The sequence below is a fragment of the Pezoporus flaviventris genome, unplaced genomic scaffold (genome assembly GCF_033815535.1).
Source record: "Pezoporus flaviventris isolate CSIRO_AGI_PZ_B2104156 unplaced genomic scaffold, CSIRO_AGI_Pfla_v1 ptg000015l, whole genome shotgun sequence".
NCBI classification, from domain to species: Eukaryota; Metazoa; Chordata; class Aves; order Psittaciformes; family Psittacidae; genus Pezoporus; species Pezoporus flaviventris.
Window position 1 is genome coordinate 33,941,869 of NW_026892563.1, and position 15,022 is coordinate 33,956,890.

The 15,022-nt window shown below is 38.4% G+C and overlaps 1 protein-coding gene across 20 annotated transcripts in view; it reads right to left on the minus strand.

The window, feature by feature from the left end:
• Positions 1-15,022, minus strand: part of ROBO2 (roundabout guidance receptor 2) — a 1,073,259-nt gene that overhangs the window by 26,822 nt on the left and 1,031,415 nt on the right. For all 20 annotated transcript variants that reach the window (XM_061453979.1, XM_061453978.1, XM_061453980.1 and 17 more), the window contains 3 exons: positions 10,760-10,916; positions 4,664-4,924; positions 1,233-1,447 (listed from right to left, as the gene is read on the minus strand). In XM_061453979.1, the coding sequence (XP_061309963.1) occupies positions 1,233-1,447; positions 4,664-4,924; positions 10,760-10,916 (633 nt within the window). The remainder of the gene's footprint in view (positions 1-1,232; positions 1,448-4,663; positions 4,925-10,759; positions 10,917-15,022) is intronic.

Consider the following 15,022-nt stretch of genomic DNA (forward strand, 5'->3'; position numbering starts at 1 on the left):
GGATTGCAAATTGCAGCAGCAGAGACACAATACTTAAATCTTAGACTGGCAAGCAGTGTGGCCCTAGGGTGAAAGAAAATCTGGAAAGTGGGATTAAGCTGCACACTGTTTAATTCAACAAGGGAAAAGGAAGAAAATTATAGGTATTGATGCTCCATCACTGTAATCTTCCTGCAGTGTTTTCAGAATAGCAGTGTTTAAATAAGGGGGCAGAATTCTTGGAATTTTAAAGGTCCAGAATTTCATTTAAAAAGGGATGAAATTCAGTGATGCTATGCCAGTAAATTGTACTGAGCAAGTGTCCCTTAATATACAACTAACAATCAAGTGCTCTTCTTCTGAGATCAAAGATTGAATAAGCACCCACTAGCTTTTATGGGCTACGAACACTACGTACATTTGGGTCTCCACTACAGCTGAACTATATCATGAACATGATATATTATATAGATGCTCAAGTTCAAGCTAAAGAAAAATATACTGATGCTTAGAAAAAGTACATTATTTTCATATAAAATCTGTAGTTTTCAAAAAATGTCTGTTGCTGCCTATATTTCATCAACAGCAATTCTATTCACTCAGATTCTGTGCATTAGTTTTGCATGCCTTTCTAGGTCCCCTTTGATTATCGCTGTTGTAACTTTCCAAGGGATGCAAAGGGTGAGAAGAAGTGAAGGAAGGATTGTCAGGGTAATTAAATATATTCACTGACAGGGAACAACTAGTAAATTCAGCAATACAAAGTAGGCTCAAAATATACATTTTCCTGCATAAATGTTGTATTTACTCTACAAATAAATGTTGTGCTGATCTAAATACACTTATTCTCATGTCTTTTAACTTCATCTGTGAAAGCATTTACCCAGCAAAATATCTAGAAATGTTTTATGATAACATTTTTATGCTGCTCCTGATCTATGAAATATACATTCCTAAGCTGAGGTCTTCCCCCTCCTTTTTATGTAGCTGGCTTGCTTCTCCAGTAGAGTGAACTTTTCATGAAAGCTAGGATATAATTGAGTTTTCTTTCAAGTTTTTAAAGCTTTTTAAAATTCATGAATTTTCTTATCATTTTGCAGCAAAGCATTTTCAAATCCTTCTTTAGTGTTTAATACTAACACATTTCAAATGTTACAGAAATAGAGTGGAATAAATTTTCACTTAGAAAGTGTTTGACGGATGATTTTACTGTTAGGAACAAGTTGGTGTCACTGTTAACTGTGTTTGGTTACCTGTCACAGAGCTGTCTAGATTGTCCATACTGGAGCCTGGAGTATGCTCTAGACCTCTTAGCGGCCTACTGATTTCTACAGTTTCTTCTTCAATATCATCCTCCTCATCATCATCATCCGGAACATCTGTTTCCAAATCTGAAATAAGGTTTCCAGATACATATCCTAGGGGTGGAACTGGAGCCTGAGGAGGTTGTGTATTGCTTTGGATGTGCCTACACAAACAAACAGGAAAACATCATCAGAATGGAAGAGACTTTCAACCCCATGGTCAGTAGAAGATTAGCCTTTCACTAAGTCGTGAAGTACATTTACAAAACATGCTTATTAGGTCAAACTCAGGAAAACTCAGCTCAGTTATTCACCACAGCTTCTTATACCAGCGTACCTGCACGCTTTCTAGTCTTAAATATACTTGTCCTCCTGTAGGATAGCGAAGGTTAAAACTGCCCTTTTACAGATGAGGAATGACTTACGTGGAGGCTATATAAATCAGGTGGGAAGTCCATGGAAAAGCACATTTCTGAATCCCAACCTAGCATATAAGTGCCTCACCCGATACTGCACCTTGCAAATCACATGTTGAACCAAAATTAAATTTTACTACTTCAGATTAAACAGACTCAGTTCCCTTAAGCAGAAGTCACTCTAAAGAGGAGGAAATGACCAATAGGAAAGGAAAAATGTCAAGTCCAGTGAACCCATTATCAGTGAGGCCTTTTTTGGTTTTGTTTTATTCCAACTAATTTACTTGATTTAATTGCAGCAGTATTAGGGCATGCATGTGTGAAATTACTGCATGCAGCAATCACAATTAAAAAAATAAAACAAAGATAAAAAACAACCACAGGATAGCTAAATGGCCAAAGGCAAGCATGGGATGGGACTTGGAGCTTCATTTGCGTGGTGTCTGAGAAGCTACAAAGGAAAACAACTACCAGTTTTCAATGCAGCATTTTTCACAGCACTACAGGTACAGAGCAAGCTGTGCCAGGGGACCCAGGCATGACTGGCCTTGGCGAAAGAGCATGTACCATGCTTGAAATTGCTCACTTAGGCATTTGGGAATCCTTGGGTGGCTGTCATGAGATGGCGTGACCTGACTTGGATCAGCAGCGCTCTGGATGGGATCCAGGATTCTGCTGTCTCTTGCTATCAGCATAACAGAAAAAAATACAACTGTCACCTGTTTATATTCCTAGCCTTAACATGTTTTTGATGAAAACTGTGCAGTATTATTGCCTGCACTTGATGAGTTTTTTTTTTTCCATAACGCAAATCTATCGGATCCAAGAATGCCACAGGAATGTTACGTACCGCTGGAATCTCTCTCCACCTTGGTGTAGATTTTAGCTTATTGCTCACTCTGAAGCTTACTTGCAGAGCAAATGCTTCCCTTCTGATATACAACCCTCATTAGCAGTTCTTGAATACTTTTCTGCCTGGACACCAGTTTCTTAGCTCTGCAGTGTTCAAAACACTAAGCTAAAGGGCACTACCATCTAACTAACGCGCAATAAACAGTGTGATTAGCCCCCAGTCAAGCAAAATACTTAAGTATATGCTTAGTGTTAAGCATGTGATAGAACAATTGAAGTCAATTTCTCATGTACTTGTAGTTAAGCGTTTACTTAAGTGATTTGCTGGATCAAGGCCATAATGATTATGTACTTTTCCAGTAATCTCTAATGTGCTCTTTCTTAAATTCCTAGTTGGCTGGTCTCTGTATTTCTCTTCTGTTACTCCTGCAGTAAGCTATCTGACAGGTCCCATCTTGTTCTGTTTCCCTCCCACTACAGTGGACAGGTTGACTGTGAAGAGAACTCTTCCTTCCCACTTAAGCCAATGGAGGACTTTTCACTGAACCTGAACAGTATTTGCTGAATAGCCTGATACGTGTCCAGCCAAAAATATCCAAGCGTTAAACAGTTCCACATCATAACTACTACAAAAATCACTTGTATCTGCAACCCTCAATATTCATCCCAATATCTGCTAGAAAAGTCCTCGTATGAAGAAAAGGTTGTCTCTTGGATATTTTTTTCCAGCATTTCAGGCTCAGTTACTGTGACCTTAACAAAAGCAATGTTAAAATCTGTATATTCTTCAGCACATTGTGAAAGTTCCCAAACAACTTCTGTTTCTCCAAAAAGGGAGTAGGACCTTTCCTGTCAGCTGTAAGAGGCTTTGTTTCAGAGTCCTACTGTTATTCGCTCCCAGACTGGCATCCACAGTTTGTAGGGCATAGAAAGGGTAACAGATGCAAAATGAAGCGGCAATGACTGTGTAGATAGGGTATGCATCTGTGTGCTGGCTCAGAAGTCAGCTACCTTCAATAGGCAGGTCTGGCTGCTGCCTGGGATTTGGGTCTGTCCCACAGGCAGGCCAGGGTCCGTGCTTGGCAGCACGGCACTGCAGCAGGACCAAAGTACCCTGTTGATTAAGTGCAGATTGCAGACAAGCCTTGAGGCTTCGACAGTGTCCAGGGAAAACAGCTGGCTTTGATTTGGCACTGCCTGCTTACCTGCCTGATCTATTTATGGTAGCTCAAGCTGAATAACTCTGTGGCTTTATTTACCAGCAAAGAAAGGCTGCTCCTCTGCTGGCAGCGTGCCATTCGGTAACCAGCTCTGCTCCTCTCCTCTGAGACTTGCAGGCTTTGTCTGGGTAGAAAAGTTGTAAAAGGACAACTGCTGCTTAGGGAACATCCAGAAAGCAACTGACCTTCACCGTATCCCCAGCCTGGTGCAGATGACAAGTTCTTTTTCAGTCCCTGAAGAGATTGCTTCTGTTTGTTTTGCAGTGGAAATGTTAGTGTGGTATTTGCTTGCTCTTCCCTTAAACAGGCATAAAGCACTCAGAACTGCCAAATTCATTTTGTAAATACTAACAACTTCCTTCCTGCTGTTTCTGGGTTTTTCCCTATGAATCAGAAATATTCAGAGTATTTCAAACTACAGTCAGAGATGCAAAATGCTTATCCCCATGTGACATAGGGTGAAAAGCTGCTACACTGCTATTTCCAGTGACTAGCATTATTTTTAATCAGGAATTTAGAACCTCAATGTTTTTTGAAAATCCTAAGAAATTTGTACATTTTGCTAGCCTGAAAAGAGACTACTCTCAACTGCATAAAGGTTTTCAGTAGGTTGATGTTAACTAGGTAGTTGAATATATGTTAAAAGCAGAGGAGTATTATTTTTATGAGCTTTTAGCCAAGATTCAACATATTACCAAGCATTATCGTTTAAAAAGCACCACCTAATGTTTAAGGCCTTCACACTGTAGATAGTTTTGCTATTTCTTCTTCCATTCTACTGCTTTGGAGACATTACTGAAATGTTGTTGAACACAGTCGACATTTACACCATCAAGGAATAAATTATTATTATGCTTATTCATTTCCCAATGTTACCCCTTCAAACATTTACCATGTCTGCTTTGCTATATCAAACTGGTAAGCCCTAGTTAATTCATCAAGGTGGGCTTGAAGCATTGGCTGCATCTCCTCTCGTGGAGAAGGGGTGAGGGTTGCAGTTGACTGTTGCCCAAAGGAGATGGCAGGTGACGAAGCTACCCCTCGCACAGGAGGTGTGGGGACACGATCATCATCTTCTTCAAGCTCATCCTCCATGCCCTGATGTAGGTAGGTCTGAACTGGCAAAGGTGGACACCAACCATCACTGTCATATCTAAAATGAAAAAACAAGTAAGCACAGTATATATCAAACCCCATCTCTGCCATGCAGTAGAGGGCATACAGGATTTCTGCTACAGTTTGAACCCTCGCATGCAGTGTGAGCTTTAACATTTATTCAAAATAGGGTCATAATTGTTTAAATTCTCCTTACTGAGTCTGTTTAATTTTTCCCACAACAGCTACGCAACTTGAACAAGATGTGCAACAAAAAAATTACTGATCCATTATAACATTTGCTAATGGTGATTAGACAATGCTACACCACAATCAACAACAAAAATGAGCTAACTCACTTCCTGGATCATTAACCTATGAGAACACATGAAGATTGACCTAGACATGAAAATAGCAGCATTCTTAAAAGGCAGAGTGAGCTTTATGTAGGTGCGCCTATGAACATCCTTACTCCCATCCTCCCCTTTATTAGTCTATAAATTTACTATTTGTTTTTATTTTGTATCTTAAAGAAAAAGCTGCACTTTCCATATAAATTCCAGTCTTTCCACACTGCATATAGATACCTACTATGATGTGTAATATATTTATGTTGCAGCAGCACTGACCCCAAGCATATGCTATGTCACAGCACCAGCTGATAAGACACATTAGCACACATGTTGACAGCTCTGCCAGCACCCCACCTGCTAACCAATCTTTACAGGGACTTACCTAGGTAGTGCTAAATTTCTGAGCACTTTCAAAACACCTGCCCAAAGTAAAAAAAAAAAAAATAACAAGTACCAATATCCTTTAATACCAAAGTCTCTGTTCGCATACAAGAGATGTTCTGGTATGCTTTTGTGGGTTTTAGTCTAACACCAAAGGTGTAAGAGATGATGCTACATCTGACCAGGGCTAGAAACAGAAGCTTTATATTCTATTACCACTTCTTATGCAAGATTTGCCAGCAATTCAACCCTCTTCTGTCTCTGTCCTCACCACAGGACCTTTCAAGTCAGTGCTGTATTACAGCATCATTCCAGGACCCTGTCCCTTAGAGACACCAGCATCACTCGAGATGTCTAGGCCCTATGACTGTGGTTGTTCCCTGTGCATTATCTCCCCAGAGTAATTCTCTAATCTGAACACAGCTTCAGTTGTACACAGCTCTGCTGACGATCACACCACCAAGATTTCAACACTATTCTTCCCGTCTTCAAAACATCCAGTCTGCAGTCCCTTGAGCATCTGCATACATTTCTTAACTCCCAGTGTACTGAAAAATACCTCAAGATACACAGCTCTTTTCAAAAAGTAAAGAGACAAACAAAAGCTCTCACAGTTCTTTCACTGTCAAAGCATCTTGCCCTCCAAAGCCATTCCCCAAGCATCATCTAAGTCACTTTATCTTCTTTCCATCTTCAAGGACTGCTGACAAGGTACACTCTTTTTTTCTGCAGTGCATTGCATTATACAGGCAATTTCCCAAACCAGTTCAGAAATACTCCTTTAAGGCTTCTAATTTGAAAGGACAGAATTACTAGTTTCCCAGAGTAAAATGAATAACTGCCAATTTTCTTAGGTGTGAAGCTGGGTTACAAAAGGCTGGGGACACTGAGGCAGAGAAGTTTTAAAACCTATATTATGAACAGAACATTTACTTTTAGCAAAACCCAAATATTTCTAGAATTAACTACTTTTTCCTTATTCAAAAGTCTGTGGTCTGTATTTAAAAGTACAGATTCAGAATAGCCAAAACAACCTGACTTAATCATCCAAAAGCCTGTAGAAGACATGTCTTGTAATTATGGCTCATATCACTTTATATCTAGATATAACCATATATAGATACACAAACATATGTACATGTACAGAGGTACAAATAAATATTGCATCTTAACACTTGGCATTTAGGAGCTTTTGAGTGATTGATCATTACCACTTTCATGACACAGAGATTTAAGAAAACATTCTATGTTATATATCCAATTCCTTATGAGACAATTAATCTATGAATAACTCTTAATTTGTCTTTCCTTGCAATATTAACTCATGACATTGCCAGACAAGGTTGAAGGGACCATCCTAACTCATGCTGCTAAAAATGTACAGTGCAACAGTTCTGTCACTTACTTTTACTCTCTCAACCTCATGCTTTGGTATAATGGTTTCTTCTTGAAAAGGGGCAGGGCAGAAAGATACTCCCCAGTGACTTTTCAGTAATGCATAAAAGAACTTTGGATGTGCTCGCCTTTTGACCCTGCTTGCTTCAAATCCCCAAATGTTCAGCTTGATAGTAAAAAGATTTCTTAGTAAAAAGATTTCTTAGTAAAACGATCTCTCAGTAAAAAGATTCTGCACCGTACCTTTACCTAGATTTTGTTTGAAATGTTAAAGAGCCTAAGCCTGAAATTCAGGACATTGAGAGACAAGATTTCAGGTCCAAGAACCTTTGTCTTCATAATGTAAGATGTCTGAAAAGCCACCAATTCTAACCTACATTTTTCAAACTAAAAAAAGATACCTTCAAGAAAAAGCTAGCAGTAACTACACCTCATATAAATGATACAGTTATTGAAACTTCTGGAACCAGCATAGTGAATATTGGTCATATCCATGCTCTTTTTGGTTTTCTGAATATATAAACTTGGTAAAAATATAACCTTTTTCAAGTACTCATTAAAATCAAAGCACCTTAACTTCACTAGGGACCTCTGATTGTGATTTCATTATAACTAAGTTCCTAAAAAGTTCTGATTAACAAATATGACTATGTTTCTAACAGTTTTTTGTTCTATTCTCAGCACTTTTATTCTGTAGCAATATTTTGCTATTAAAAAGCTTGGTTCATTACACTGACTTTTTTTTCTTCAAAATAGAAAACAGAGGTGATAGATAAGGGGCACATTCTGAAACAATTGTGTTTCATTACACAAAGAAAGCTTCCCTTTCTAGGCCTTGCCAGAAAGGACTTTTTAATGCAAAAGGTATTATCTTCTTTACTTTTTCTGGACATCCAGCAGCTAACATTCCCTTTTAAGGTGTAATCAATAGCAAGAAACAAAAATAATCAATGATAACAGTATGGAGACCGCCTTTACTGGAGTTGGCTCAAACTCATACGTATTATCAGTGAAAAAAATATAAATAGGTGATAATGAATAAGTAATAAGCATTTCCTTATTGTCAACTTTATAGATACAACCAAACAAAAGCATCTTTTCTGAAAAGGGCAAGAAAGGGAACATGCTTCCTTGGGAGCTACTAGAAGAAAAGAGAAGCTTCTGTATATAAAGAAGAAAATTAAGGAAAATAACAAGGAACAAGCACAGAGTTTCTAGAAGACCAGAAAAAAGGGGAACGTTTCACAGGAAAGAGCTTGCCAGGATAACAACAGAATAAACAGACTTTCTACAGAAAACCACAATTTTTAAACTAGGAATTAAAGACATCCTAAAAGCTACCATATTAAATAAAATGGCTGTTTAGACTAACATGTTCACTTTTCCTTATGTGTGTTGCAGCTCATGTTAAAATGGAAGCGAATGCAAGCATCAGTTCTGTGGAGAAGAAAGTAGAGAGAACTAAGAGCGTATTTTTCTTCCCTGCCTATGCTTAAGTTAGGGGACCTTTTTTCAACTTGCTGCTGTTGGGGATTTTCTTTACAGTTTATAAGTCAATAGGGCACTACTGTTAATTTCTAGTAAGCAAAATAAGGTGTCAAAATTGTTTAGTTTATTTGGGATACTCATGCTAATGAAACTCACACTTGAATTCAAGAACACAGAAAAATAAGTTCTGTTTAGATGCCAGCTTCCTTGTTTTATTGTTCTAAAAGTTCACCTTTTATATCATATTGTGAGAACTTTATTAAGGCCTTCAGTTCTTCTGACTGGAAGTTCATTTTTCAATTGTAATCCTCAATATAATTACATCTGCATGCGATTAATTCTTAAATTAAAACACATTGAACTTGTCATACATTGTACACATCAAAGCAAATCAAGAAAACCAAAACAGTTTACAAAATTTACTAGCTTCTTTTTTTTACCCAATATGTCAAAAAGACAACTTAATGAATGCAGTCTATGTTTCAGTTGATTTTAGCATGTTGAAAAACACAGAAACAAGATCAACCCCTGAATATCAAATGACCACTACTGTCGGACACATCCTCAGGAAGTATGGGCATGACAGACTCACTGGGTTCAGCAAAGGTGGTTGGAAATTACTGTAGCTTAAGACTGATACTGTCTAATCTTCAATGGTTCTTTTTTATGTTTGGTAGAATGCACATTAGAAGGCCCTGTTACAGCCACTATTAATGAGATATTATGAGGAAAAAAACCCTAAGAAGAGTAATCCAAAAGATAATCATAGGAAAAACTAAGTCTGAATTGTTGGGAACCTGTAAGACTGGTGATTACCTTATCCTTAAATAACAGTGTTATCTTGGTGACCAACATCAATGCTCCCAGCTAAATAACAGATACTTTATTCAACAGAGGAGTCAAGCCCTAAGTCACAGGTCATTTCTCCAGAAGGTATTTCTTTTTGCCTTTTATGCTATTTCATTATCCTGAAAGAAAACCCAAGTTGTTTGCCTTCTATAGCATAATTGTTTCAGTGAAAAGGCTGCACATGTGTTTTAAGTGATAAGGACAAATATTATAAGGCGAAATAATCTTAAATTTATTTTGTTTTTTTTTTTTTCAACAGAATACAGAACACGATGATTACATGCACTTTTTGCCTTGAGATTTAAACAACACTTACAAACAGTAAGGTTTTTCATTTTCCCTTATATTTGTTTTAAATTCTAACTCTAATACAGCCTGAACGGAGCTTCATTTTAAAAGGAATTACACTGACTTACACAGGTAGTTATTATTCATATTGAGAGCTGATGGACTTGGTACAAACTCAGATATTAATATTTAATTCTTCTAAATTTCATTATAAAAATAGTGATGATCAATTCATGCTTCCAGAAGAGATAACACTTGAAATACTTTTACTTGGTAAAGCTATTACAATGATTTTTAAAACATGTGTTTTATCCTTAGGAAATATTGATTAATCCATGTATTTGAACAGGCAGAAATTTGTCCCTGACAGAACAATGAACAGAACAAGGTTCCAACAGAGATGACGACAGCAAACTGTTCTTCTACATACTCTGATTTTACTCCAGATAATCTGGTATGTCATAATTTCACTTTATAAAAAGCATTCCATAATTGTTCTCTGTGCAGGAAATGTCTCTTTCCTCTCATTTCATGTTTTTTTGCGTGGTTTTGTGTCCTTGAGAACAAGTTTAAGCTTGCTCAAGAAGTGTAAGGTTCCAGTTGCTTAAAGGCTTATACATAGGGTGCCTTCCTCAACTGTGAAATTCATTCTAAAGGCCAATGAGAAGGCTATTATCCTCTGATTGATCTTTAAAATTAGTCCAATTTTGTGTGTGTATGTGTGTGTGTGTTGTTCTATTACTTCTAATATTTTTAGACATCAAAGTAGACAAAAAATACATGGAACGAGATTATATCATCTTTACCCGCGCCAAGTCCCATCATGTACAAGCAGTCCCAACAGAATGCAATTAAGCTACATGTGAGGCGAGATACTTCTCAGCATGAGTAAGCAGAGAAGCCCTACATGATGATGAAGCAAGGTCACTTCTATTTCCATCTTCAAGAGGAGTTATTCAAACATTCCTCCTCCGTAGCCTTGAATAAGTCTATAGGATTATAGGATAAGGCGCTCTTTCTCTTTTGTTAAACAAAACAGTATAATATTGTCACTATTGTCACTTAGGAAAATTTGAAGAAGAAGCCTCATTTCTGCAAACCACAGATTTTTCTTCAAAAGAAAGAGAAAAAAAATTTACCCTGCTTCTTGCTGATCCACCCCATAGTGTTCCAGTTCTGTGCCTGGAAGTGGCTGCACGGGAGGGGGTGGGAGGGGAACACTGGCCCAGTTTGAACCATTATTTTTCTGGGGCTTGGCAGTATTTTTGTTTTTCTTCTTTTTCCCTCCTTTGCCACCTGCAAATCCAAAAGGAAAAGTAAAATGTTAAAGATATAACGTGGGGAATAAAGCTAGTGATTTACATTTCTTTTAAAGAATTCTGATTCCAGATGGCATGCCCCACAAAAGGAAGATGTATTTATATCTCAGCAGAATCAGCATCAGTGTGCTAATGCAGCTACAAGGTTATAAATAATAATAGTGGAATGGAAAAATATCCTGAATAATTGCTGAAGATCTCTTCTTTTTAATACTCCATCCATTTGCACCACAGTAGTGGTGCACAACCAAGTGGTGCACAACCAAGTACTGCACAACCAAGGGAAGACATGTTTTGCTGAATCAGAAACATATTTCCTGATTTATTCAATTCTGCTTTATGACTTTTATTCACTGCTAGATTAAAACATAGTAGACCATAGGTAATTATTTCAAATGTCAGAATTCAATGTGCTTCTAACACTGTTTTGCATAATCTCTTACTATGGAAAACATAGAGGTTAAGGACACCATTTTAAAATGTTTGTCATTAGACTCGTTATCTTTCAGCCACAATGTCAAGTGTAAGTTTGTCAAAACAGAAAGAAACAGGGTTTTGCTGATAGGAATTTACTAAGTTCCATTTTTAAAAACATCAGGAAGTCATCTGCAACGTTTTAGAATTGTTTTTTTCACATGATTCAAATATCTTGTGCACTACAGAGAAGAGGCATTATTTCAGCTGTACAACTGTAATGGAGGAGACTAGTAGAAATGAAGTCAGCAATGCATTTATACCTTTTGTGCAAGCCCTTTTATCTTCTCTTAGCATCCTTGTACCCACTTCTCCCATTGAGACACTTCCATTTGTGGGAAAGTGATACAGAGAAAGCTCTCATCCCACTTGTTTCAGTTCTTTCATTTAGCCCTGACTCCTTTTTCTTGTCAGGAATTCATTAAGAGGAAGAATGGCACAAGATTTTGAATCCCTTGACTGCTTGGAGTCCCATCTATTTATTGCCATTTTGTTGTGGTTTTCAAACCCTCTGTATTGTTGTTGGCTGGAAGGATGGTTTGTCATATGCTTTTTCAGTGGGGTACCCAGCTGGCAGTCACTCATCACTTGCCTGTTGCAGAAAGCACAGTCTAATCCATCTTACCCACTAACGTATCTTGCTGATTTATAAGGATCAGCCCCCAGAAACTATGTAAAAAGTTCTCAAAGGCAATTAATCAAAAAAGCCACAACTGGCTTGACAAGCGGGGTAACACTGTGCACAAGCAGGCAGCACACCTTGTGCCATGGCTCGAGCCATGGCATAGAGGCATACAAAAGGAGGTGCAATTCCAGCAGCAGATAGAACCACGTGTCACAGGATTTTTCATCTAAGAGGCAGTGGCTTTCTTTTGTTATCTCCAGATGTCAGCTGGACCAAAACAGGAACAAACAGAGACAGAAGAACAAGGTGATTCTGTGATTCATAAGTAACCAAGACTGCTCTTATCACCTCCTGTTCTGGTTGCCATGGACAGGCAATGAGTCCAGCAAGATTTCCAATCAGCCTGGCTGGCAATGCATTGCAAACAAGACTTTGCTTTCTACTACTCATCTCCAGACCAGAGCTCTTCCTTCCTTGTCTTGGACCATTTAGTGTAAACCCAGCCAAGATCATGCTATTCACTGTGTGTGAACTGAGCTGATATTCCATTTATTAGGATGCAAGACAGGCTCTTTCCTCCTTTTTGTAGCCTGGCAGAAAGGGAAGCACTCTTGAAAAGGGAAAGAACATTTTGATCAATGGAAAAGACACCCCAGCAATGGTGGCAATGAAGGAACAAATAAATTATCTTCTGGAGGGAAAACGAAGCTTTTAAAGCACAGGTGTGGTGGAAAGCAGAGTTAGCAGAACAGTATAAAGGAAGTATGCTAAGTGCAATTTGCAGGACATACATAGGGGACTTCTGTAAAAATCAGCAAGAGTAGGAGGCAGCAAGAGCTAAGGCAGGAGGGGCTGCTCTGGGAGGAAAGCATGTGCATAAAAGTGGGTGCATGTGTGTCGCAGGGGGATTTAAACTAGGAAAACTCAGAGAAGAGAAATGCAGAGATCAGCTGAGGTGCAGAGGAAGATTTTGGAAGTGTAGCGTCTTGGTAATCTTAGAAGATGGGTCAAATGGAGGTTGGATGTGTGGAGTGCTAGTATGGAAACACTCGGATTTGGGGGGTTTTGGAGGGAAAGGTCAAAGACAATGGAGCCATTAGAAAGAGTGAAACAGAGAGCTGAGGAACTGCTTAGATGAAGAGGAAGAAAGGAACTCCAGAATCATTACTGGTAGGGAAAGCAGCCTACACTGTACACTTGGGCAGGAGATTTCTCTTCTGTCCCCATGGGCAAAGTTACTCCACTGTCAGATTAGTGGAACAGACACCTAATACATAAAGCCTGATGTGTGTTTGAAAAGTGTTGCAGTGAAGCCTTGTCTCCCCATAGCAATGATGCTTGACATTTCAATGCCTCCGTTTCCCCATAGCAATGATGCTTGATGTTTCAATGCCTCCGTCTCCCCATAGCAATGATGCTTGATGTTTCAATGTCTCTTCACACTGAAATTCAATTATGTTCTTTAAATCTCTAGATGAATCAGGTCCCGGAAAAAGAATTTGCCAGTCAGGCTGAAGATCATAGCACTGACATAAGCTGGGAGCTGTGCAAAGTACAGCCACAAAATTTCCCTGCCTCACAAAGCAGTTGATTTTTTAGCTATTTTCCATTCCACAGTGGGATAGGATTTCTCATTATATTCATTTGAGAAAGAGAGAGACACTTAGTCGGCATAATAAGTAGTACTTAAGGTACTAACAAAGGAAGCGAGAGAACAATCCCTTCACCCTGATGGGGACTACATAATCAAAGCTGGTCTCTGGCTCCAGTGATGCTCTAGTTGTCAGAATATTTGAAGCTCTCCCCCAGTTTTTCATGTATTACAGACATAATTAGCCTGTATTAAAGACATAATTAGCGGGCAAGGGAGAGCAAAATACTGACTCCGCAGTTCAATAGGCTGACACTCATCTGAGCATTGGGGCATCCAGATGTCAGCTGCTTTGATCACAACAGGAGCGCCCTGGCCATAGAAAAAGACAGGCTAACCTGAAGTTTCTGTATGTTGTTGGAAAATTTACTTCAAACTGAAAACACTACACAAAATATTATGTTTCCCTTGAAGTACTGGTTCAAAGTCCAGCTTTTGATCAACTGATATTTTCCAATGAAACTTTGTATTTTCTGAGAAAATTCTTAGGCAGCTGTAGCTGTCAACACATCTGAAGTGTGACACTGCCCTCTGATAAGTGGCACATATGTACCTCAGCATATCAATTTCTCCATACCCATGCAGCCAGAGGAGCAAGCTGATTTCCGAAGCTACTTGCCAATACATCTCACAAACAAGGAACAAGAACCCTCCTTGAAGAGCTCCCAGATACCTCTCTGTCAATGCCACAAACCTATTTTTCAATCTCACTTGAAACAGCTAATACTCCCTAGGAGAACACAAGACCTGCAAACACCTTCGGCTATTTGAGTTATAGGCCAATGATTATGGGCTTCTAATCTCAACGTTCAATTTGAACAGCTAATTAAACTGACATAAATAAGCCAGTTCTAGGGCTGATCTGTTATGGTTAGGATTGTTCCAACTTATAGTAGAAATTCAGAAGGCTACAGATACAGTATGAATTTGAAATTTAAGTCACTTCAGCGCTCTCATATTTCACTTAAATGAAATAGCAGACTTGCATTTTAAGTGCTGGCTTTTCAGATTTTGTCTTGAAAACAAAAAATGACATAGTGGTACATAAGCAAGAAGTAAGCAAAATTAAAGACATTAAGAAAAAGGTGGTTTTTAAATATCATTTTCATTTAATCAAAATAATTTCAAAATCATTTTCATCTCATGAATATGTGTCATGTTTCCAATATAACGTTCAGCACACACATAAAATTTACATTTGGTTTCTGTGCAGACTTGGCACAATTTTTGAAACCCCACTCATCTTGCAGGGCCCTACATTTATTTCTGAGCTGCTTCACTGAAAAACATCATTTTTGAAACAGCTCGTGGGAGTGCGGAATCTGTTAACAAC